At 43.8% G+C, this 26,981-nt stretch overlaps 2 protein-coding genes across 3 annotated transcripts in view; one reads left to right on the top strand and one right to left on the bottom strand.

The window, feature by feature from the left end:
- The window catches only part of supt7l (SPT7 like, STAGA complex subunit gamma), a 52,761-nt gene extending 28,270 nt beyond the window's left edge, over positions 1–24,491 (bottom strand). Inside the window, exon 1 of the mRNA XM_073056038.1 lies at positions 23,934–24,491. The gene's annotated coding sequence lies outside the window, so the exon portion shown is untranslated. The remainder of the gene's footprint in view (positions 1–23,933) is intronic.
- A 136-nt stretch (positions 24,492–24,627) lies between these two features.
- slc4a1ap (solute carrier family 4 member 1 adaptor protein) overlaps positions 24,628–26,981 on the top strand; it is a 150,232-nt gene continuing 147,878 nt past the window's right edge. For both annotated transcript variants that reach the window (XM_073056037.1, XM_073056036.1), the window contains exon 1: positions 24,628–24,957. In XM_073056037.1, the coding sequence (XP_072912138.1) occupies positions 24,903–24,957 (55 nt within the window). In that variant the 5' untranslated portion in view covers positions 24,628–24,902. The remainder of the gene's footprint in view (positions 24,958–26,981) is intronic.

The following is a 26,981-nucleotide window of genomic DNA, read 5'->3' as shown; positions in this document are numbered from 1 at the left end:
AGGCTTCATGCAACCAATTAGCATAAAACATAGAATATTACAGCACACTACAGGCCCTTCAGCCCACAATGTTGCGCCAATCTTTCAACCTACTCCAAGATCAGTCTAACCTTTCCCCCACATAGCCCTCTATTTTTCTGTTATCCACGTCTATCTAATAGTATCTTAAAAGTTTCTAATATATTTGCCTCTACAACTACCCCTATCAACATGTTTCATGCACTCATCACCTTCTCTGTAAATAACTTACCTCTGATATCCCTTCCTATATTTTCCTCCAATTATTTTAAAATTACTGTACATCCTCTCCTATTAACTATAAGACAATAAGACATAGGAGAAGTAGGCCATTCGGCCCATTGAGTCTGCATCACCATTCAATCATGGGCTGATACAATTCTTCCAGTCATCCCGACTCCCCTGCCTTCTTCCCATACCCTTTGATAGCCTAGCTAATCAAGAACCTATCTATCTCTGCCTTAAATACACTCAATGACTTGGCCTCCTCAGCCACTCGTGGCAACAAATTCCAAAATTTACCACCTGACTAAAGTAATTTCTTCACTTCTCTGTTCTAAATGGACGTCCTTCAATCCTGAATTCATGACCTCTTGTTCTAGACTCCCCTACCATGGGAAATAACTTTGCCATATCAAATCTGTTCAGGCCTTTTAACTACTTTCACCCTGGCTAAGATCTCCGGCCATCCACTCGATCTATGCCTCTTATAATATTGTACACATCTATCAAGTCAACTTTCATCTGCCTTCACTCCCAAGACAAAAGCCCCTGCTCACTCAACACATCCTCATAACACATGCTCTTCAATCCACGCAGCATACTGGTAAATCTTCTCTCCACTCTCTCTATAGCTTCCACATCTTTCATATAAAAAGGCAGCCAGAACTGAACACAATATTCCAAATGAGATCTACCAGGAGTTTAATAGAGCTGTAACATTAACTTACAACTCTTGAGCTCAATCCCTCAATTAATGAAGGCCAAATACTTTATATTGTATCAAATTGCATAGCAACTTTGAGCAATATATGGAAGTGAACCCCAAGACCCCTATCTCTCAACACTGATAAGAATCCTGCCATTAACCCTGTATTCTGCTTTTAAATTCATCTTTCAAAGTGAATCACTTCACACTTCTCCAGTTGAACTTCTCAGATCAGATCCACATTCCATCAATATCTCTTTGCAACCTATGACAACCTTATACAGTATCCACAACACCACAAATCTATATGTCACCTGAAAACTGACTAATCCACCCACCCACTTCCTCATCCAAATAATTTATAAAAATCACAAAGAGCACGGGTCCCAGAAGATCCCTGCAGAAAATCCAATGTGGTCACTGACCACCAGGCACAACTACCATCCTCTGCCTTCTGTTAGCTTACTCAGAATCCACACAGCCAAGTTTCCCTGGATCCCATGCCTCCTGACTTCCTAAATGCATCTACCATGGGGGAACCCTATCAGACACCTTACTAAAATCCATATACACCCATTCACTGCTCTAACTGCATTAATGTGTTTTGTCACATCCTCAAAGAATTCAATCAGGCTCGTGAGGCATGATCTAACCGTCACAAAACCATGGTGACTATCCTTAATCAGACTACACTTTTCCCAAATGCTTGTAAATCATCGCTCTAAAAACCTTCAACAATTAGCCCACCACTGAAGTAAGACTCACTGGTCTATGAACTCTGAGTTATCCCTACTCCCTTTCTTGAACAAAGGAATAACAATTGTTACCCTCCACTCATCTGGTGTTATTCCTGTGGCCAATGTGGATACAAAGATCATCACCAAAGGTGCAATGACCTCTTCTCTTGCTTCCCATAGTAACCTAGAATATATCCCATGTGGTCCCAGGTACATAGGTACATACTTATCCTAATCCTTTTCAAAAGTGTCAGCACATCTTCTAACATCGACATTCTCTAGCATATCAACCTGCTTTATGCTGTGCTCCAAATATCAAGATTCTTTTCACTGATGAATACTGAAGCAAAGTATTCACTAAGGACTTCCCCTACCTCCTCCGACTAAGGGCACATTCCCTCTTCTATCAATGATCAGTCCTACCTTCACTCTAGTCATCCTCCTGTTCTTCACATATTTGTAGAATGTCTTGGGATTTACCTCATCCAGGCTTTCTCATGTCCACTTCTAGTTCTCCAAAGACAATTCTATAGTTCCTTCCTGGCTACCTTGTAACTCTGTAGAGCTTTGTCTAAACCTTGCTTTTTAAACTTTAAGTAAGCATCTCTTTTTCCCTCGTGTAGATTTTGCACCTCTTGTCAACCATGAGTCCTTTTGCTGCTCAATGGGACAAACCTAGCCAGTACCCTATGCAATTGCTCCTTAAACACCCTTCATTTCTCTGTTGTGCATTTCCAAGTACATTTGTTTCCAGTTTACACTCCCAATTCCCTACCTAATGGCATCATAACTCTCCCTCCCCCAAATAAATACTTCCCCATATTGTCTGCTCCCATCTCTCTCTAAGGCTAAGCTAAAAGTCAGGGAGGAGTTGTCACCGTCTCTGAAATGTTCACCCACGGAGAGTTCTGACACCTGAGGTTCATTGCCGAGTACCACTTCCTGAATGGGCTCTGCTCCAGTCAGCCTGATTATACATTCAGTTAGGAACCCTTTCTGGACACACCTAACAAATTCTGCCCTATCTAAACCTTTTGCACTAAGGAGGTGCCAGTCAGCATTAGGGTAGTTGAAATCACTCATGCCAACAGCCCTGTTATTTTTGCACCTTTCCAAAGTCTGCCTCTAGATCTGTTCCTCAGTGTCACAGAGCGGCTTAGTAAAAATGCAATTGTTCAGCAAGGCTGAAACGTTATCTATGAAATACGGCATTTGGGGAAATTCAGCTTTCGATACCCACAGGTATTAGTAGAGGCTCAGAACGACACACACTCTAAGACAGACAATTATGGAGTTGGATCTCACTCCTGAGACTTCAGTGCTTAATCCCAATACTGAGGAGTGCTACACTGTCAGAGGCACTATCTTTCCAAAGGAGACCTGAAACTGAGCTTCTAAACAGAAGCAAAAAATCCAGTGGCACTTCTTCAAAGAGCTGTTTTTTCTAATCATACTTATCCCTCAGCCAACAATGATAAACACATCGTCATCTCACTGCCGCGTGTAAATTAACACCAGCACATCTTATTTACAACAGTGACTGCAGTACAAAAGTACTTCATCAGCTGTAAAGCCTTATGAAGTGAGCTGAAGTTATGAAAAGCCCTGCAGGTCTTTATTTCTTTTTGCTTTTGTGCTAATCTAAGTCACAACAGCTGGTGGAACATAACCTCACAGGAATGTAAACAAAACAATAGATGAGGTTGACTGTTGATCACTATTCCTGAAAGAGCATTAGAACATTTTCATCCTCATAAATCATCTTCTCATTCACTACATTTATTAAAATATCATTCTCACCTTTTCCCTGATGGCTGTAAAGACACTAAACGGTACCTTCTGACTCAATTATCACTCTCCTTATAAACCTTACAGTTTCCATCTTGTGCCATCCCAACTAATTATGAAGCAAATTACTATAGATGTTGGAATCCTGAAAATAAACTGCTGTAAATACGAAGTTTATATAAAATTCAGAATTTTAAGGTAGAAGCTGAAAAATGCTTCCTCTTTACAGGAAAGAGAGAGAGGGGGGAAGGGGGGAGAGAGAGAACGCGAGACTAGAAATAAGATACATGGAGTCTGTATAAGGAGGCAGATGGGAAGGAGATGAGTAGGGGGATTTTCATCTCCAAATGCTAGGAATCTTTGGAATTCTCTACATCCTCTTCGTATCTCTGCCAGAGACATTTACTAACTCTACATACATAGTGGCATGCAAAAGTTTGGGCACCCCCAGTCAAAAGTTCTGTTACTGTGAAAATTTAAGTGAGTAGAAGATGAACTGATCTCCAAAAGTCATAAAATTAAAGATGAAATATTCTTTTCAACATTTTAAGCAAGATTATTGTATTATTTTTGCCTTGTACAATTTTAGAGTTGGGGAAAAAAAGGAAAGGAGCACCATGCAAAAGTTTGGGCACCCCAAGAGATTTCAGCTCTCAGATAACTTTTACCAAGGTCTCAGACCTTAATTAGCTTGTTAGGGCTATGGCTTGTTCACAGTCATTATTAGGAAAGGCCAAGTGTTGCAAATGTCAAAACTTTATAAACACCCTGACTCCTCAAACCTTGTCCCAACAATCAGCAACCATGGGCTCCTCTAAGCAGCTGCCCAGCACTCTTAAAATTAAAATAATTGATGCCCACAAAGCAGGAGAAGGCTAAAAGAAGATAGCAAAGCGTTTTCAGGTAGCTTTTTCCTCAGTTCGTAAACTACTTAAGAAATGGCAGTTAACAGGAATGGTAGAAGTCAAATTGAGGTCTGGAAGACCAAGAAAGCTTTCTGAGAGAACTGCTCATAGGATTGCTAGAAAGGCAAATCAAAACCCCCATTTGACTGCAAAAGACCTTCAGAAAGATCTAGCAGACTCTGGAGTGGTGGTGCACTGTTCTACTGTGCAATGACACCTGCACAAGTATGACCTTCATGGAAGAGTCATCAGAAGACAACCTTTCCTGCATCCTCACCACAAAATTCAGCGTCAGAAGTTTTCAAAGGAACCTCTAAACAAGCCTGATGCATTTTGAAAACAAGTCCTGTGGACTAATGAAGTTAAAGTAGAACTTTTTGGCTGCAATGAGCAAAGGTATGTTTGGAGAAAAAAGGGTGCAGATTTTCATAAAAAGAACACCTCTCCAACTGTTAAGCATGGAGGTAAATCAATCATGCTTTGGGCTTGTGTTGCTGCCTGTGGCACGGGGGAATATTTCACTGGTAGAGGGAAGAATTAATTCAATTAAATACCAGCAAATTCTGGAAGCAAACATCACACAGTCTGTAAAAAAAAGCTGAAGATGAAAAGAGGATGGTTTCTACAATAGGATAATGATCCTAAACACACCTCAAAATCCACAACTGACTACCTCAAGAGGCACAAACTGAAGGTTTTGCCAGGGTCCGCACTGTCCCCCGACCTAAACATCATCGAAAATCTGTGGATAGACCTCAAAAGAGCAGTGCATGCAAGACGGCCGAAGAATCTCACAGAACTAGAAGCCTTTTGCAAGGAAGAATGGGCGAAAATCCCCCAAACAAGAATTGAAAGGCTCTGAGCTGGCTTCAGAAAGCGTTTACAAGCTGTGATACTTGCCAAAGGGGGTGTTACTAAGTACTGACCATGCAGGGTGCCCAAAATTTTGCTTCAGGCTCTTTTCCTTTTCTGTTATTTTGTAACTGTAAAAGATGGGAGTAAAAAAGTAATCTTCCTTAAAATATTAAAGAAATGTGTCATCTTTAACTTTATGCCTTTTGGAAACCAGGTCATCTTTTACTTGATTAGCTATACACAGTAACAGAAATGTTGACCAGGGGTGCCCACGCTTTTGCATGCCACTGTATAATACATAGGGCCCCCTTAAGGGTGGCATGGTAACATAGCAGTTAGGGTAATGTTATTACAGAGCCAGCGACTCAGGTTTAATTCCGCTATTGTTTCTAAGGAGTTTGTACATTCACCCTTGACTGCCTACGTTTATTCCAGGTGCTTGGGTTTCCTTCCACATTCCAGAAACATATGGGTTCGTAAGTTAATTAGTCAGATGGGTGTAACTGGACAGCACAGGCTCGTTAGGCCACAAGTTCTGATTCTGAATCTCAAAATAAATGGTAAATAACACTCTGCCTGAGAGGTTTTTGGATTATAGGGGAATAAAGGGTATCAGGAATAGCAAAGGAGGTGGAGTTGAGGTCAAGATCAAATCAGCTATGATTTATTGAATGATGGAACAGATTCACTTACTTACTACCCATTACTCCGCTGGCATCCAGGACAGTAATTAAGACCCGCCCTCCATCTCTGCTTGTACAGAAGGATTCTTCATCGCTGTTTCTATAACAATTGTTTTTTGACCATTCAGGGTTGTTAGCCCTGAGCTGAACCCCTGAACTTGGAGAACCAGCGGACCAATCTCAGTTTGGTCTCTACCCTTTGACATGTTTACCAAGAACCAAAGCACATGACCCTTACTGCCGCCAACATAGCTCTCCAGGTAATTGAGGCATGCAAGCCTCCAAACTTTACATCAAGGTTGTGATCTTCTTGGAGAACAGGCTCAAGAGTGCCCTTTTTCTTACATTTGTATGGTTAGTAAATGTCTACAGCAGAGGTACAGAGTGGATGTAGAGGCGATTATCTGGACATTGCCTGGGATGAAACATTCAGCTGTGAAAAGAGACTGGACGACAAGTTTGAGTTTATTTAGGAGGAAGAAGGATCTGTAGAAGAATACAAAATTCACAGAGGGATGGATAGGGAAGGCAAAAGGAACATTTTCTCCACATAGAGGAAGTGAGTTAAACCCCAAGCAATGAGCTTACAGTAACTGGTCAGAGGTTTATGGACACCCAGGGAGATTTTTTACACTGCTTTGTAAAGTGGTTGACAGAGAGGCCTCACTACATTTAAGAAATATCTGGGAGGAGCACGTAAATTACAAAAACAAAAGAAAGTACAGAGCAATAATTGGAATTTGTATTGAATGGCATTGGATGGTCAGCCTCGACAGGTTAGGATAAAGGACTACTTTTATGTAACATGATTCTACCTCATACTAATAACCTGAAAATCACCACAACTGAAGAGCAGACGAACTGCTCATCTCTGTCCATCAAACTCAGCAAAAGTAGTTGAAGTGGTTTACAATGAGAGCAACCACGTGCGCTGAGACAATATTTTCACAGATTTCCAGTGATATGATCACTCAAGATGGCACTGGAATGTTGTGACACTTGATCTGACCCCAGCTCTCATAATACCCTCTCATTACATGTATTACAACCGTTCAAAATTATTTTCTACATTTTATTTTCAGTTTACAACCTCAACTCGGACTGGTCCTGCTGAAAGGTCTCGGCCCAAAATGCCGACTGGTACTCTTTCCCATTGATGCTGCCTGGCCTGCTGAGTTCCTCCAGCATTTTGTGTGAGTTACTTGGATTTCCAGCATCTGCAGATATTTTCTTGTTTGTGATATTTATACTAGGCCATGATCTTCCTGAATAGCATGCAATTGTATCTCAGTGTAAGTGACAATAATAACCACACCCTCACACAAATACTAACACTGTAGCGATGTGCTACACACAGCGCTGAAATAACAAAACGCAGTCGGTAAGTCGTTTCGAGACTAGTTTATTCAAACCGCGGCGCTAGCATTTAATCCCTAGCACCCGCCCTCTCCGGGCGGAAATGACGTCAGAGATGCATTACCAAAGTCTCTCCCCGCGCGCTGGCTATTTGTGAGCCGGTTCACATGCGCAGAGAGTGGGTCGCCACATAACCCCGCCCCAGAACCGGCAATACACACCCCAATGTCCACAGTCTGGATCAGCCTCTGTGCCGCGGTGCCTGAACCTCAACCGGCTGCGCCAAGTCCACATGGGCTGGTTTGAGTTGGTCCATCGTGAAAACCTCCTCTCTCCCCCCCAATGTCCAGAACGTACGTGGACCCGTTGTTGTTGATCACCTTGAACGGCCTCTCATACGGCTGATGTAGCTGTCCCTAGTGTCCGCCCCTTCGTACAAACACAAACTTACAGTTCTGAAGGTCTTTGGGTACGTGGGTTGGGGTCCATCTATGATGTGAAGTTGGTACGGGGGCCAGGTTGCCGAGCCTTTCACGTAGCCTGTCCAGAACTGCTGCGGGTTCTTCCTCTTGCCCCATTGGGGCTGGTATGAACTCTTCTGGGACGGCCAGGGGTGCGCCGTACACCAACTCGGCTGACGAGGCGTGCAGATCCTCTTTGGGCTCTGTGCGAATTCCAAGCAGGACCCAGGTAAGCTCGTCCACCCAGTTACGTCCTCTCAGGCGGGCCATGAGAGCCGACTTCAAGTGACGGTGGAAGCGTTCCACTAGTCCGTTCGACTGTGGGTGGTATGCAGTAGTGTGGTGTAGCTGTGTTCCCAACAGGCTGGCCACAGCTGACCACAGGCTGGAGGTGAACTGGGCGCCTCTGTCGGAGGTAATGTGGGCTGGTACCCTGAAGCGTGCTACCCAGGTTGCAATCAGTGCTCGGGCGCAGGAATCGGCAGATGTGTCGGTGAGCGGGACCGCCTCTGGCCACCTCGTGAACCGGTCTACCATAGTTAGGAGGTACCACACTCCTTGGGACACTGGTAGGGGGCCCACGATATCCACATGAATGTGGTCGAAAATCCGGTGGGTGGGTTCGAACTGCTGCGGCAGGGCTTTAGTGTGCCGCTGCACTTTGGCTGTTTGGCACTGCGCGCACGTTCTGGCCCATTCACTGACCTGCTTGCAAAGTCCGTGCCATGCAAACTTGCTGGAGACCAGCCGGATGGTTGTCCTGATAGATGGGTGCGCCAAACCATGTATGGAGTTGAAAACTCGCCGCCTCCAGGCTGCCAGGACGATGGGGCGAGGTTGGCCGGTAGCCACGTCGCACAGGAGGTCCTATCACCTGGGCCTACGAGAAAGTCTTGCAGCTGCAAACCTGAGACTGCAGTCCTGTAGCTGGGCATCTAGTCGTCTGCCTGCTGCGCCTCCACCAGTGCTGCATAGTCCACCCCCAGAGACAGGGCCTGGACAGCTGGTCTGGACGTTGTCCTTCCCCGAGACATGTTGGATGTCTGTCGTGTACTCGGAGATGTAGGACAGATGTTGTTGCTGGCGAACCGACCAGGGATCGGATACCTTCGTGAACGCAAAGGTCAACGGTTTGTGGTCCGTGAACGTGGTGAACGGCCTGCCTGCTAAGAAGTACCTGAAATGCCAGATTGCCAGATACAGTGCCAACAGCTCCCAGTCAAAAGCACTGTACTTGAGTTCGGGTGGTCGTAGGTGCTCGCTGAAGAACGCCCGGGGTTGCCAGCGCCCCTTGGTGAGCTGCTCCAGCACCCCACCGACTGCTGTGTCAGATGCGTCCACCGTGAGTGTGGTCAGAACGTCCATTCTGGGGTGCACCAGCATCGCAGCATCTGCCAAGGCTTCCTTGGCTTTAACGAAAGCGGCCGCAGCCTCCTCGTCCCAAGTAATGTCCTTGCCTTTACCCGACATCAGGGTGTACAAAGGGCGCATGATATGGGCTGCTGAGGGGAGGAAATGGTGGTAGAAGTTCACCATACCAACGAACTCCTGCAGGCCTTTGACCGTGTTGGGCCGGGCAAAGTGGTGGATCGCGTCTACCTTGGCGGGCGGAGGTGTTGCCCCGTCTTTGGTAATCCTGTGGCCCAGGAAGTCGATGGTATCGAGACCGAACTGGCATTTGGCCGGGTTGATCGTGAGGCCGAAATCACTCAGGCAGGATTAGAGCTGGCGGAGGTGGGACAAATGCTCCTGACGACAACTGCTGGCTATAAAGATGTTGTCCAAATAGATGAACGCAACGTCCAAGTCGCGTCCCACCGCATCCATAAGCCGCTGGAGCGTCTGTGCGTCATTCTTCAGGCCGAACGGCATTCGGAGGAACTCAAACAGGCCGAACGTGGTGATAAGTGCTGTTTTGGGGATGTCTTCAGGGTGCACCGGGATTTGATGGTATCCCCGGACGAGGTCTACTTTGGAAAAGATTCTTGCCCCGTGCAGGTTTGCTGCAAAGTCCTGTATGTGTGGCACGGGGTAGCGGTCCGGTGTTGTAGCCTAGTTCAGTCTGCGGTAGTCGCCGCATTGTCTCCAACCCCTGGCTGCTTTGGGCACCATGTGCAGGGGGGAGGCCCATGGGCTGTCGGACCTCCGTACAATCCCCAATTCCTCCATCCTCTTGAACTCCTCCTTCGTCAGGCGGAGCTTTTCCGGGGGAGCCTTCGTGCACGGGAGTGGAGGGGTGGTTCCTGGGTCGGGATGTGGTGCTGTACCCCGTGTCTGGGCATGGCTGCCGTGAACTACGGTGCCAGAATCGATGGAAAGTCCGCCAGGATTCTGGTGAATTCATTGTCCGACAGCGTGATGGAGTCCAGGTGAGGAGCCGGCAACTTGGCTTCACCCAGGGAGAACATCTGGAAAGTCTCGGCATGTACCAGTCTTTTCCCTTGCAAGTCGACCAGCAGGCTGTGAGCTCGCAAGAAGTCCGCCCCCAGGAGTGGTTGGGCCACGGCGGCCAGTGTGAAGTCCCACATGAACCTGCTGGCGCCGAACTGCAACTGCACTGTGCGGGTGTCGTACCCCGTCGGGGGCTAGACGCTGACCTCCGCTCCGGTGTCGACCAAGAAGCGGCGTCCCGATTGTTTGTCCCAGACGTACAAGAGGCTGTCCTGGTGGCCAGCCACCATAGTCATTAGCGGCAGCTGGCCCTGGCCCTTGCAGGGCAGGTGACAACGGCGGGCTTTTGTGCCCCACCACAGGTGGTAGAAACACCACTGTTCACTGGCCTCCTCACTCCTGCCTGTGTGTTGTGTGCGCCCCCCTGCTGGGCCTGGTCTGGTCCGCCGTTGGGCGCGTGGCCTGGTAACCTGACCGATGGACGCCACGCTCTCCCTCTTGGCTTTCCACAGCACGTCTGCCCGGGCCGCCACCTTCCGGGGGTCACTGAAATCTGCATCGGCCAGCAGCAGATGTATGTCCTCGGGCAATTGCTCTAGGAACGCTTGCTCGAACATGAGGCAGGGCTTGTGTCCGTCAGCCAGGGACAGCATCGCGTTTATCAATGCTGACGGCAGTCTGTCTCCCAAACTGTCCATGTGAAGCAGGCAGGCACCTCGCTCACGCCGTGAGAGGCCAAAGGTCCCAATGAGCAGCGCTTTGAATGCTTCATATGTGTCTTCTTCCGGGGGCGACTGTATGAAATCCGCAACCTGGGCGGCCGTCTCCTAGTCAAGGATGCTCACCACGTGATAGTAATACGTGGAATCAGAAGAGATCTGACGAATCTGGAACTGGGCTTCTGCTTGGCTAAACCACACACGTGGTCCAGAAAGTCGTCAGTTTTAGCGAAACTGCGTGAACAGATGAAGAGTCGGTCGTCTTTGGTCCAAATCCCGTTTGGACCGTCGGGGTCACCAATGTAGCAACGTGCTACACACAGCGCTGAAATAACGACACTCAGTCGGTAAGTCGTTTCAAGACTAGTTTATTCAAATTTCGCGGCGCTGGCATTTAATCCCTAGTGCCCGCCCTCTCCGGGCGGAAATGACGTCAGAGGTGCATTACCAAAGTCTCTCCCCGCGCGCTGGCTATTTGTGAGCCGGTTTGCCTGCGCAGAGAGTGGGTCGCCACAACACACTCCTTTACCATCCTGCCCTACACATGTTGATACACCACCACACTCCACCTCAAAAGTTGGGACACTCATGCTGCTCCATATATCGCCCAGTGAGTGCTGATTACTGTCAGGGATTCTTTACTAATGTGCACAGGTAAATGATTAGCTTTATTTGTCACACCTACATTAAAACATACAGTGAAATGTATCTATCGTTTGGGTCGACGGCCGCTACAGTCTGAGGATGTGCTGGGACAGACCCATAAGGGTCACAGTATGTTTTGGTGCCAACATAGCATGCCCGCAAAATCTAACACCTAACTCATACATCTTTGGAATGTGGGAGGAAACACACGATTACGAGGAGAACATACAAACTCCATAAAGACAGTGACGGGAACTGAATCCCGAATACTGGCACTGTAAAAAGTGTGATGTCAACTGCTCTGCTACATATCCCCCAAGAGTTGACAGGTGTCCAGGGACCTCTGCAAATATGGATAAACTTTCAACAATTCCCCTCAAATATCGACAAACATCTGGAGACACTTCACAGACAGGTGCCCAGGGTACCCTACGTGCTAACACTTTCCCAGAGATCCCATGCATATGCTCACAAATTATTCCACAAATAGTGGCATATTCTGGGGAATAAATCACAAACACTGACACCCTTGGGGGAACGTTTTCAAAAACAAGATGCGTAAACCGAAGACTCTGGAGATATAGTGCTGATGCCACACAATAAGCCTGTTCCCAGGTGGCCAGAAACTAATGCCCTCACAGATAATCAGCATTTCTCCCCGAAGACTACTCAGCTTGCAAGACTATGTTTGAGAATGAAATCCTAATTTTCCACACCACCGGCAATGCAGGCACAATTTTCATACCTTAGTTTAACAAAATAAAGATGCAGATTGCCTTTTTAGAGACAAGGTATTATGACTAGTAACTCTGAAAAGAAATCTATTTCCATTGACGTGTATAGGATATTGTTGTTCCAGTCAACAACAGCCTCATCAAGGTGCCAGCTAGTGAGAATAACTGACAAAAACAGGGGGGCTGAATTAAAGCATCCAGTTGAAGTGACGTCTCTAAGTATGAGGTTAATAACCATGTCTGCTCCGATTACTCATTTCTCTCCTGCTGTCAAGCATAGGCACCTATTGTAGCCAGCTTCCCCAGTGATGCAATCAGCACACATTGTTTTGTAAACAGAAGTGGAACCAAGTCATTCACAAATATGTTGCAATGGTTTAATTTCGAAAAGAATTCCATTTACACTGCATTTTCACCTTTATGTTGTTAAAGATTTGCCCCAAATCACTGGAGATGAATAACCAATTAATCCAGATTCATTTGTGTTTCTATTAGTTTTGATCTTTAAACATCTCAAATCAAGAACTCTGTCATTCATGCCATTCAACCTTCCAACTCCCTCCAGAACTGTGGCCAAGTATAGAGGCCACACGTTTCACATCTAGTTTATGTGCTAATACAGTTCTTCTTCCATCTACCATGAAAGAATTAGGTAGTCATTCAGCAAGGAATCAGGCCCTTTAGCCCACCAAGAATGTACCAAGCACCAAATGCCCATTTTACACTAAGCCTATTTATTCTTTCCAAATCAAAAGTGTTTGATAGTTCCTTCCCTTTTTCTTGTAGCCAAGTTTACACCACAGACATTAATTATGATCTACCTGTGTTACAAACTCTATCAAGCACATAAAGCAACAACGTGCACAGAATGCTTATGCTGGGAAAGAGTCCTGAAATCATTGAATGTTAAAAATATATGCTACAGGCTATATCTCTCATCCTTACAATCAGCCCTATTCCATCACACAGCACTTGGTCCTCCTCAGCCTTGTGAGCTGCAAAAACATGCACATCCAAGGGCTTCTTAAATATTGATTGTTGCCTCCTTCAACCTTTCAGGCAGTGGATTCCAGATCCACACTCCCTCTAGGAATCAAAACAACCTCAAATCTCTCCAATATGCTAAACAGTCACTGTAAACCTGCCCACCATGAATATAAGAATTTTTCACCCAATAGACCATTGTGTAAGTACTCATCACCATGAACGAATGCTACAGTTCAAGCCATTAAGAATGGGCAATAAGTGCCAGTTGTCAATCTCACAATGAACATTTTAATAGAAGTGAGAGAAAACTACAGTTTTATCCAAATACATGTGCACTTCATACCTTCAGGTAAAGAAAAATATGACCAAACCCAATGAATGCCTGTAACCAAAGGTGTCCCTTCTTTGCAGCATATTCATTGCTTACTGTCCCACAGACTATGCCACAGACATCAGAGTCAAGAGGCATGAATGGAGATGAAGGATGGTTATTCCTTGAATCTTGTCCCTAATCTACAAACTGAGATTTTTTTAAAAATCTAATTTGCTTCAACTTGCTGTCAATTTATGTTTTAATTTCCCCTGCAGTTAAATAAACTATTTTTAGTTGTACTGCATTTTATTGGTCATTATAATTCTACTTTAACTTATTTTCAACTGTTTTAAAAACACCTGGATAGCTGTCCAAAGTCTTTGCTATTGTCTGGGAAGAGTAGGTGCTTGGGTTTCTCCATGAAGGAGGGTTGACGGTGGAGGCTTCCAGCATGGTCCATGGTCCAATTGTGTTGATCTCAGTAGGAAAATGGCACACATAGCTTTGGAACAGAAAATAACTACCTCAAGCTGGCCTACAAGATATGTCAACTGGCACACAATAGAAAATTGTAGCTAATCGTGCTCAATCATTAATCAAGATCTAAGAAATATTACAGAACCATAAAACACAGGATACTTGGCCACTTTGACTATGACAACTTTTCAAACAGCTCTCCACTTAGCCCCCTACCTTTCTCTTTGCACAGAGAGTTGTATTATTCCCCAAACAACCACATTAAATGGTTATCCACTGTATTATATTCTCTTGATTAACTTTTCAGAAAGTGCATTCCAGTTCATAATTAACCACCCACTGATTTCTCCTCATAACCCCCCTGCCAATGAACTTAATTCTGCATTCTACAGTTATAAAACCTCCCTCCAGACGTAATATTTACTCTACCAGTGATTGTCTTAAGAGTTGGGCTTATTAATTGAAGTTTAAGAGGCTCATAATTCTGAACTTCAATTTTTAATAGCCTCAGATACAACAATATCAGTTTCAACATCTACTATAATTGATGTTCATCTCTGGTGGCACACTGGCAAGTCCCTGCAGGACATTCTCTGGAAAATGACTGTCATAAGGGAAAAAATGGCTGCTGAATGTTCCAGGGTTTAGATGTTTCAAAAGCGACAAAAGAAGGTATAAGAGGCAGGAGAGTGGCATTGCTAATCAGCAATGGTATCACAGCTGCAGGAAGGGAGAACATGGTCTACTGAGTCAGTGTGGGTGGAAGTCAGAAACAGGAAGGGAGCAATCACTCTATCACGGGTATTCCATAGGCCCAATAATAGCAACAGAGACACAAAAAATCAGATCAGTAGAAAGATTTTGAAAGGTGTGAAAATAACAAGGTTGTTGTCATGGGTGGCTTCAATTTACCTAATATTGATTAACACCTCCTCTGTGCAAGAGGTTTTGATGGCATAGAAGTTATGAGTCCAGGAAAGATTCCTGACAAAATATGTTGAGAAAATATGTAGAGAAGAGGCCATATTGGATCTAGTACAAGGCGATGAACATAGTCAGATGAGCATCTCTTGGTGGATGAGCATTTTGGAGACTGTGACAATAAACCCTGACCTTTGACATAGCCCTGCACAGGGATGAAGAAGATCAGTATGGGAAAGTATTTAATTCCGGAAGGGCTAATTATGATTCCATTAGGCAGGAATTTGGAAGTATAAATTTGGAACAGATGTTTTTAGGGATATATACAGCAGAAATGTGGAGGGAGGTTGTTTGAGGAACACTTGCATGGGGTTCTGAAGCAACGAAAGGATTGTGGGGTGAAGGAACCATGGTTGACAAGAGAGGTGGAATATCTAGTCAAGAGGAAGGAGGAAGTATACTTAATGTTTAGGAGGCAAAGGAGGAAGTGACAAAACAAACTGATATAAGGTAGCCAAGAAGGAGCTTAAGAAGGGAATTAGGAGAGCTAGAGGGGGTCATGAGAAGGCCTTGGCATGCAGAATTAGGGAAAGCACCAAGACTTTCTATGCATACATGAAGAACAGCAGGATGACTAGAGTGAAGATAGGACCAAACAGGGATAAAAGAGGGGAAATAGAGATCCTATAAGAATACTTTGAGTCAGAACTCATCAGTGAGAAGGACTTTAATAAATGTGACATCAACATACAACAAGGTAATGTGCTGGAACATGTTGAGGTTAAGAAAGGGGAAATGTTGGAACATTTGAAAACATTAAGATAGATAAATCCCTGGGGCTGGATGGGATATACCCCAGGTTACTATTGTAAGTGAGAGAGAGACAGCTGCACCATTGGCAATGATCATTGCACCCCTACTGGCCATGGGAGTAATACTAGAAGTTTGGAAGGTGGTAAATGTTACTTGTTTGTTCAAGAAAGGTAATAGGGATAATCCTGAAAATTACAGACCAGTCAGTTTTAAATCAGTGGTAGGCAAACTACTGGAGAGGATTTTCAAAGACAGTTCGTGCCTCAAGAGCCTGATTGACTTTTTTGAGGAAGTGAGAAAGCAAATTGATGAAGATATTGCAGTGGATATGGTGTATATAGATTTTATTACTGTATTCGGCAAAGCTCCCCATGCTAGTTTAATTCAGAAAGTCAGAAAGCACGAGATCCACAGAAACTTAGCTACATGGATTTGGAACTGGCTAGTCCATAGAAGGTAGAAGCTGGTAGTAGATGGAGGGAATACTGCATGGAGTTCTGTGACTAGTGATGTACTGCTGAGATATGTTCTGACACCCCTGCTCTTTGTGATGTATAAATTAAGTGGTGGAAGATTGATTTAGTTAAGTTTGCAGATGACACAAAGGTTGGTGGTGTTGTGGACTGTGTAGAAGGTTACCTAAGGTTACAATGGAACATTGATAGGAAGCAGAGTTGCGCTGAAAAGTGCCAGATGGATTTCAATCTGGAGAAGTGTTAAGTGATATACTTTGGAAGGTCAAACTTGAAGGTGGGGCACATGGTTAATGGCAGGATTCAATAAGTTTTGTAGGATTAGAGGGATCTTGACGCCCACAGTCATAGATCCTTCAAAGTCGCTGCATAAGTTGCTAGGGTGGTTAAGTACTAAAGACCTGAGCTGATCAACTAGCTGGACTGTTCACTGAGATCTTTAACCTCTTGCTTCAGCAGTCCGAGGTACCCACCTGCTTCAAGCAGACTTCACTTATACCCGTGCCCAAGAACAACATAATAACCTGCTTCAATGACTATAGTCCACTTATATCCACAATGAAGTATCTTAAGAGGTTAGTGATGAAACACATCAACTCTTGCCTGAGAAGCGACTTGGATCCACTCCAATTTGCCTACCAGAGCTACAGGTTCACATCAGGTGCAATCCCATAGGCTCTTCACTTAACTCTGGAATATCTGGGCAGCAAAGGTGCATACATCAGGATGTTCTTAATTGACTACAGCTCAGCATTCCATACCAGCATCCCCTCAAAATTAATCAATAAGCTTCAAAACCTTGGCTTCAATATGCAATTGGACCTTTGAGTTCCTCAAAGTTCAGATTGGCAACATTATCTCCACAATGTCCATCAGCACAGGTGTACCCACAAGGCCATGTGCTTAGCATCCTGCTCTACTGGCTTTACACTTATGAGTACATGGCTAACCACAGTTTCAATGCCATATTCAAGTTTGCTGTTGACACCACTGTCATTGGCCAAATCAAAGGTGGTGACGAATCAGCATATAGGAGAGAGATTGAAAACCTGGCTGAGTGGTGCCATAATAACAACCTCTCACTCAATGTCAGCAAGACCAAGCAGCTGATTATTGACATCAGGGCCATAAGACCATGAGGCATAGGAGCAGAGTTAGGCCATTGAGTCCACTCTGCTATTTCATTATGGCTGATCTCAGATCTCATTCAACCCCATACACCTGCCCTCTTACTATATCGCTCGTTGCCCCAACCAATCAACATCTGCTTTAAATATACCCACAGACTTAGCCTCTACTGCAATCTGTGGCAGAGCATCCCACAGGTTCACCGCTCTTTGGCTAAAAAAATTCCTTACTTCTGTTCTAAAAGGTTGACCCTCAATTTTGAGACTGTACTCTCTAGTTCTGGATACCCACACCAGAGGAAACATCCTCTCCACATCCACCTTATCTAGTCCTTTCAACATTCAGTGGGTTCCAATGAGATCCCCATGCATTCTTCTAAATTTCAATGAGTACAGGTCCAAAACTGCCAAATGCTCCTCATATGTTAACCCCTTCATTCCCCGAATCATCCTTGTGTACCTTAGGAGGAGAAACCAGAGGTCCATGAGCCAGTCCTCATCAGAGGATCAGAGAGGGTCAGCAACTTTAAATTCCTTGGTGTTATCACTTCAAAGGACATGCCCTGGGCCTAGCACGCAAGTACAATTTAAAGGAAGCGTGGCAACACCTCTACTTCCTTTGGAGTTTGCAAAGATTTGGTATGACATTTAAAACTTCGACAACTTCTATAGATGTGTAGTGGAAATTATAATGACTGGCTACACCACAGCCTAATATGGAAAGACCAATGTCCTTGATTAGAAAATCCTACAAAAGTAGTGAATATGCCCCAGTCGATGTTAGATAAAGCCCTCCCCACAATTGAGCACATCTACACAAAGTGTTGTTGCACGAAAGCAGCACCCATCATTAAGGACCCCCACCATCCAGGTCATGATCTCTTCTTGCTACTGCCATTGGGAAGGAGGTACAGGAGCCTCAGGACTCACATCACAGCTTCAGTAACAGGTATTATCGCTCAACCATCAAGCTCTTGAACCAAAGGTAATAATTACACTTGCCCCATTATTGAACTGTTCCCACAGGCTATGGACTCAATTTCAAGCAATCTTCATTTCATGTTCTTGATATTTATTATTTATTTCTTTGTGGTTTTTTTTGTATTTGCACAGGTTGTTGTCTTTTGCACACTGGTTGAACACCCAAATAGGTGTGGCCTTTCCTTGATTCTATTATGGTTATTACTCTATTATGGATTTGTTGTGTGTGACCAAAAGAAAATGAATCTCAGGGTTGTATATGGCAATATATATATACACACACACACACACACACTTTTATAATAAATTTACTTTGAACATATTCACTTTTCACCTTAATCTTATTTCTATCTCTAGGTCAATTCTCACCCAACCTGAGGGGAAAAGCCTGAATGTATTCACTCTATCAAGATGTCTCATTTTCGTGTACATCTATGAGATCACTCCTCATGCCACAGAATAACAGTCTATATGTGGCAATAAGAAACCCATTTACCAATTTGAGCTCAATAACCAGAATGCATATAATTTTACTTGACTGGTAATAAAAAGCAAGTTTCACTCAGTTACTGAAATTGCAATAATACCTTTCACACATTTATCAAACACTAGAACCCAGAGTCTGCTATTTTTGGAAATCAATGGCCTTGCATCAGCAACACCCATCTTCTTGTCCTGATCTTGAGAGGTTCCATGGAGAGAAGAAAAGGACATTAAGTTTCATCAGAGCTGTAAAATGTATTCAAAAATGCGGGACAGAAACCCCTATTAACAGCAGTCAGTAAGAACTTGCTGTTGAAAGAACAAGAAAAAAAAACTTCTCTCTCGAATGGAAGGTGCTCACCTTGGAAAGATGTGGAAATGTAAATAGAACTCAAAACAATTTTTTTTCCAGAAAGTTTGATTTTATATAACCATATAACATATAACAATCACAGCACGGAAACAGGCCATCTCGGCCCTCCTAGTCCGTGCCGAACTCTTAATCTCACCTAGTCCCACCTACCCGCACTCAGCCCATAACCCTCCACTCCTTTCCTGTCCATATACCTATCCAATTTTACCTTAAATGACACAACTGAACTGGCCTCTACTACTTCTACAGGAAGCTCATTCCACACAGCTATCACTCTCTGAGTAAAGAAATACCCCCTCGTGTTTCCCTTAAACTTTTGCCCCCTAACTCTCAAATCATGTCCTCTCGTTTGAATCTCCCCTACTCTCAATGGAAACAGCCTATTCACGTCAACTCTATCTATCCCTCTCAACATTTTAAATACCTCGATCAAATCCCCCCTCAACCTTCTACGCTCCAATGAATAGAGACCTAACTTGTTCAACCTTTCTCTGTAACTTAAGTGCTGAAACCCTGGTAACATCCTAGTAAATCGTCTCTGCACTCTCTCTAATTTATTGATATCTTTCCTATAATTCGGTGACCAGAACTGTACACAATATTCCAAATTTGGCCTTACCAATGCCTTGTACAATTTTAACATTACATCCCAACTTCTGTACTCAATGCTCTGATTTATAAAGGCCAGCATTCCAAAAGCCTTCTTCACCACCCTATCTACATGAGACTCCACCTTCAGGGAATTATGCACTGTTATTCCTAGATCTCTCTGTTCCACTGCATTCCTCAATGCCCTACCATTTACCCTGTATATTCTATTTGGATTATTCCTGCCAAAATGTAGAACCTCACACTTCTCAGCATTAAACTCCATCTGCCAACGTTCAGCCCATTCTTCTAACCGGCATAAATCTCCCTGCAAGCTTTGAAAACCCACCTCATTATCCACAACACCTCCTACCTTAGTATCATCAGTATACTACTAATCCAATTTACCACCCCATCATCCAGATCATTTATGTATATTACAAACAACATTGGGCCCATAACAGATCCCTGAGGCACCCCGCTAGTCACCGGCCTCCATCCCGATAAACAATTATCCACCACTACTCTCTGGCATCTCCCATCTAGCCATTATTGAATCCATTTTATTACTCCAGCATTAATACCTAATGACTGAACCTTCTTAACTAACCTTCCATGTGGAACTTTGTCAAAGGCCTTGCTGAAGTCCATATAGACTACATCCACTGCCTCGTCAACATTCCTCGTAGCTTCTTCAAAAAATTCAATAAGGTTTGTCAAACATGACCTTCCACGCACAAATCCATGCTGGCTACTCCTAATCAGATCCTGTCTATCCAGATAATTATAAATACTATCTCTAAGAATACTTTCCATTAATTTACCCACCTTCTAGAACCCTTTTTAAACAATGGAACCACATGAGCAATACGCCAATCCTCCGGCACAATCCCCGTTTCTAATGTCATCTGAAAGATCTCCGTCAGAGCTCCTGCTATCTCTACACAAACTTCCCTCAAGGTCCTGGGGAATATCCTGTCAGGACCCAGAGATTTATCCACTTTTAAATTTCTTAAAAGCGCCAATACTTCCACCTCTTTAATTGTCATAGGTTCCATAACTTCCTTATGATTTTGTAAGTTTGATTTTGTTTGATTTTGTAAGACGAAATACCAAAGCTACCTTGCATCCACCAGTTCCCACCACCTAATCTTGTACAGTACAAGGTTAATTTATTCTGCACACCAACTTTGGTTGCAAATTAGCTGTAGGGTTGCACAAAAAATGAAACCTAGAGAAGAATCAGGCCCAGAATTGAATGGCCTGGTGCAATGAAGTGTACTTCCAAAAGGAGGGGAGGGGAGGGGAGGGGAGGGGTGCGTGTGTGGTGGCAGGATTGGGGTGGGGTGATAGTGTTTGGGAGTCTGTTATTTTCTAATACCTGACTGCTTCCTTTGTATGTGATAGATAGATAGATAGATAGATAGATACTTTATTCATCCCCATGGGGAAATTCAACTTTTTTTCCAATGTCCCATACACTTGTTGTAGCAAAACTAATTACATACAATACTTAACTCAGTAAAAAATATGATATGCATCTAAATCACTATCTCAAAAAGCATTAATAATAGCTTTTAAAAAGTTCTTAAGTCCTGGCGGTTGAATTGTAAAGCCTAATGGCATTGGGGAGTATTGACCTCTTCATCCTGTCTGAGGAGCATTGCATCGATAGTAACCTGTCACTGAAACTACTTCTCTGTCTCTGGATGGTGCTATGTAGAGGATGTTCAGAGTTTTCCATAATTGACCGTAGCCTACTCAGCGCCCTTCGCTCAGCTACCGATGTTAAACTCTCCAGTACTTTGCCCACGACAGAGCCCGCCTTCCTTACCAGCTTATTAAGACGTGAGGCGTCCCTCTTCTTAATGCTTCCTCCCCAACACGCCACCACGAAGAAGAGGGCGCTCTCCACAACTGACCTATAGAACATCTTCAGTATCTCACTACAGACATTGAATGACGCCAACCTTCTAAGGAAGTACAGTCGACTCTGTGCCTTCCTGCACAAGGCATCTGTGTTATGCTATGTGTGATATCCTGCAGAAATCTGTTTCAAGCCATCAAGAGCAAATGCTTACAGGTGGCAGAAACACCACCAATGAACCCTTCATCAAGACATGCTGTGAAGATTGGGTAGAATTTCAATTAACCTTGATACTGATGAAGATTGAATATCAGAATCAGAATAAGAATCAGAATCAGAATCAGACTTTAATCGCCAAGTACCAATTTACTTCCGGCAGATGTTGTCTCTCTGCTCATAACAATAATAATGATAAATATAAATAAAAATATAAATTATACATACAGGTAGTGCAATCCAAGTAATAGTTAGCTGACAGTTAACCGGCAGTTAACTGTTCAGCAAAGTGACCGCAGTAGGGAAAAAACTTCTCCAGTGCCTATTAGTCTTAGTCTGGAGGGATCTGAAGCGCCTACCAGACAGAAGCAGATCAAACAGTCCGTGCGCAGGATGGGAGGAGTCCTTTATGATGTTCCCCGCCCTCTTCTTCAACCTGGAAGAGTACAGGTCCACAATAGAGGGCAGGGAGGCTCCAAATATGTATTGACTTTAAGAATCAAGAATTCTTAGGAGGTTCCATGTTATTCAGCAAGGGAACCCATAAAGTCTTAAGCACTCCTGCTAATTTTCAGAAGGAAATTAACCATCAAGCTGAAGAACTTCAAACCTTGTCAAGCAAAGAAAGCAGGAACAAAATGTGAGGACTTTCATCACTGCAATGCACCATACCACAATCATCTGCAGGGTGCCTGAGAACAATAACCAAGCAGCATGCAGGCAGTAAGAGAGTTCAAGCGACACTTGACATATGGACAGCATGTGGAATAACCAAATACTTAGAATTTACATTCATGATGTTTAGTTTTACAGGAGGACTGAGAGAAACTAGTTCCTCTTTGGAAACCAAGAGGAAAACAAGAGTGAGACAGGTACAAATAGAATCATGGCAGCACAGGTGGCAGACTTCTTACACTTCCAAACACATTCTAGTTTTTCATACGTGCACTGCAGATAGCACCAAACTTTTTAACCCTGAAAGTGATTTTCCCTCATATACTTACTGGTAATTCTATTTTGAAAACCACTGTCTTTTCAGGAGATGAGTCACAACTTAACTATTTCTTCTGGACAAATATTTTTCCTCATATCGGTGAAACAAAAATCACTTGAAAATAGTACAACATTCATCCAACTACTTCTAGATTCCGTGGTGGCAGGGTGGAGATATGTCTCTTCCAAAGGAAGTGTAAGGTGCTCCTTCCCTCCATTAGCCTGCAGGTCACCCTTGGGCAAGGTGTAGCACGGGCGTAGCCCACCCTCCCCCCCATGTGACGCCATGGTATCAGGCAGTGGATGGCTGTACGATCAGGTGGTGCATATCACAAGTCCTGATTATGCAATCACTGATGCCAGGCAGACCATCTCAGAAAAGTGTTGATAATGGCTGTAGTCACCCATCTTGTAAAGACACTACCCCGAAGAAGACAATGGCAAACTACTTTGTACAAAAATTTGCCAAGAACAATCATGGTCATGAGACCATGATCACCTACATCATAAAACATGGCACATAATGATGGTGATGATTCTAGATTCCATAATCACTATAAAACATCCCTCAAACAATGCTCCAGCTGACAAGTTAATTTGCCATTTTATCAGAAAGTTGCATGTTTAAGTGCAACTCCAGAGACCGGAGCTTAAGAACTAAGACAGATACTCTGAACTAGTATTGAAAAAGTCTTCTACTTTAATGGCGCAACAAATAAAATGGTGGCAGAACTCAGCAGGCAAGGCAATATCTGTGAAGAGGAATCTGTATCTGCTTTTTCATGTGGATCTAAAAGATTTAGTTGCTCTATTTTGAAGAGTGGAGCATGTAGCCCTAATGTCCTGGCCACTATTTCCACAATAAAAATGAGTAAAAACAGATCATTGTTGTAATCCTGTTTAAGGTTACTGTTCAAATTATTTCTGTTTCCTATTTTGGATTAAATGCTTTTGGCTATATATAAAGCTCTTTGGGAATATGCAAGTACTCATTACTAATATACTTTTCTCCATTCTAATCAACCAGTAATCACTTCACTGATGGTAAACAGACATTCTCGTTTGTTAAGATGCCAGGATCGCTATCAGCATGCTCCTTACCTCTGTCTGGGCAGGGTTTGACTGCAGTTGTTTCACTCCACTTCACTTTCAGGCAGTACCTCACGCCTTGCACTTTACTCTCCTTCTCCAACTGATGTGTCACTTACTAAATAAAGGACCTCATTCCTTTCTGATACAGAAGCATCACACTGCCGTCCTTTTCACACTCTTGCCCTCCTCCCACACTCATTACTCTTCAGTTCCTCACAATCTTCCCCTATTCACTTTCCCTCATTCCCTCCGTCTTCCAGTTCTTTCTTATTTCTTTGTCACTACTTTCTTCCTCAACCTCTTTCCTCTGCTCTATCCTCTCCCTCCTTTTAATTCCCAAAACACCTTATTTTATTTTCATTCCTTCATTTCCTCTTCTCCCTTCTGCTACCCTCTCTTGTCCGATATTCTTCTCCACTTTCCCTTATTATTCCGCCCCACTCTCAATTTCTCTTCTTCCCTCTGCCCCCGTCTCTCTTTCCTCTTTCTCTACTCATCCACCTTTCTCTCTATTCTCCTACCGCACTTCACCGGCCGCCCCTGATGACGCCGCTCCGGGACACCGGCTCTCCCTTTTCCTCCTCCGCCGGAAACAAACCCCTACCAGCTCCTGACCTTCACGGTAAATTTTCTTTCGTGACAATGTCCACATATAATGATCCCCTGTCTCATTTATAACTAACAATTCAAACAATCACTCCGAGCTGTAACGTGCCCAGGGTTAAGTCCTTTTTGAGAAGGAATAACCCTATCAAACGAATAGGGACCTCCGGCAACTTCGGGATGAAAGTTTCGCCACAGAGTACCGCCTTAATGAAGACTAAAGTCGTAGCATTTGGGGGATGAACTCTGGCGTCTTTGGTTATTGGAAAGAATTCTAAGTACAATAAAATTATTATATTTTTTCTACCCGGAACCGACGTTGTGGAGGCAGCGGGAAGACGCGAGAGGAAGAATTAGAGCAGGGCGCGCGTTGCCATGGCGGAGGAAGAGGCGGTGGTGGATCGACCCACGGAGGCTGAGGCCTCGCCAGGTAAGGAGCTATGCCAGTTCTTTTTGTCACTCCGTCGTCCCCGGATGGAAAGGTCCTGGGACATCGACTCAAAACCTTACATTTGTGTGGCCCCTTTCATGTTCCACTTCGGAGCCAATGACAGATTTTGATTCGATGGGCCGAACGGCTCTGTACAGTGGTAGTTCTGCGGTTGCATGAAATATTATCTAGACTGCAGATGATGAGAAAATAAGTAGGTTCGGCGCGTGATACTGTAAATTTTATTCTGCTTCAAGAAATTACTTTCAACTATTATTTACTGTGCTGTACATCACGTGCATTATCCAACAAGTCGTAACTTATAATAATGGTCGTAGAGTAATACAACACAGAAATGTAACCTTCATCCCTCCCCATCCATTCTGACAAAGATACACATATAAGTGAATTCCATTTTCCTGGATTTGGACCATAGTTTATTTTAAATATTGTTTTACCTGCCTCAACTAATAGACCAAGTCAGTCTCGTGTTAATTTCGTGCTGATTAGCATGTCGAATGAGATGCCAGGGGAAGTGGTTGAAGTAGGTACATTAAGAATGTTAAAAATGCATTTGGACAGGTAATATGAATTGAAAAGGTTGAGAGGGATAGCGGCTAAACATGAGCAAAAAGAGTTATAGAGTACCACAGCATAGAAGCAGGCCCCTCTCATCTGCCCTGAGCTTGTATTCTGCCTAGTTCCATCGATCTGCACCAGGGTCATAGCCCTACTTACCACTGCTCTAATGCAATTTTTTCAAACTTCTCTTAAGTATTGCAGTCAAACCTGCTGCATCCATCACTTCCATTGGCAATTTGCTCCACATGGCACTAGCTTAGATGGGAATCTCAGTTGGCAAGTACCAGGGGTACAAAGGACCTGTTTTGTACTGTATGTAAATGCTGCGAATTGCGGTTGGAAAATGGATAATACTGTACAAGCAGGAGCAACAATAACTTATTATTTTCTAATACTTTCTAGTTTTCCTATATTTACAGTCCACATTGCAATTCTCCTGCAGCCTCCCCATGGTTACTGGATCTTTCCTTTTCCGAGCTGATCCTTCAGAAATATGATATCATTGCCTCTGATCATTTCTGTCTGTATGGTTTCCAGGGCGATATACTCAGCCATCTCAGTTCTGAGCCTCTTTTGACGCAGCAAACAATCTGCTGGAGGAATTCAGTAGGTCGAGTAGCATCTGTTTGGGGGAAGGAGGGTGCAGGGATGGGTTTGTCAAATGTTTCAGGCTGAAACCCAGCATCAGACTTTGTAGACGTTAATTCCTTTCCCCACAACTGTTGGGGATTTTCTACACCGAGTTGTTTATTGACTATAGCTTAGTGTTTAACACCATCACTCCTCCAGTTCTGATTGAAAGGCTCCATACCCTGGGCTTCTGTGTCTCCCTCTGCAACTAGATTCTTGACTTCCTAACTGGAAAACCACATTCTGTGTGGATTGGAAATAACATCTCCACCTCAAAGACAATCAACACTGGTGCAGTTCAAGGATGTGTGCTTAGTCTACATCCATGATTATGTGGCTAGGCACAGCTCAATTGCCATCTATAAATTTGCTGGTGTAAATGCTATTGTTGGTAGAATTTCAGATGGTGATGAGAGGGTATACAGGAGCAAGATATATCGGCTAATTGGTGTTGTAGCAACAACCCTGCACTCAATGTCAGTAAGATCAAAGAAATGATGGTGGACTTCAGGAAGGGTAAGATGAGGGAACACAAACCAGTTCTCATAGAGGGATTTGGGAAAAGAATTAATTGACTTTATTACTTAAACCTTCACATACATGGGTAAAAATCTTTACATTATATCTCTGTCTAGATGTGCAATGTGTAATAGAAGTGGAGAAAGTGAGCAATTTCAAATTCCTGGGTGTCAGTATCTCTGAGGGTCTAACCTGGACACAACATATTGATGCAGCTACAAAGAAGGCATGATGGCAGCTATATTTCATTAGGAATCCAGCATCTATCATCAAAGATCCTCACCACCCAGGCT

This window comes from Hemitrygon akajei, chromosome 9 (genome assembly GCF_048418815.1).
Source record: "Hemitrygon akajei chromosome 9, sHemAka1.3, whole genome shotgun sequence".
Lineage (NCBI taxonomy): Eukaryota > Metazoa > Chordata > Chondrichthyes > Myliobatiformes > Dasyatidae > Hemitrygon > Hemitrygon akajei.
Note: the sequence above shows the minus strand (reverse complement) of the source record. Positions and strands in the feature narration are given on the sequence as shown.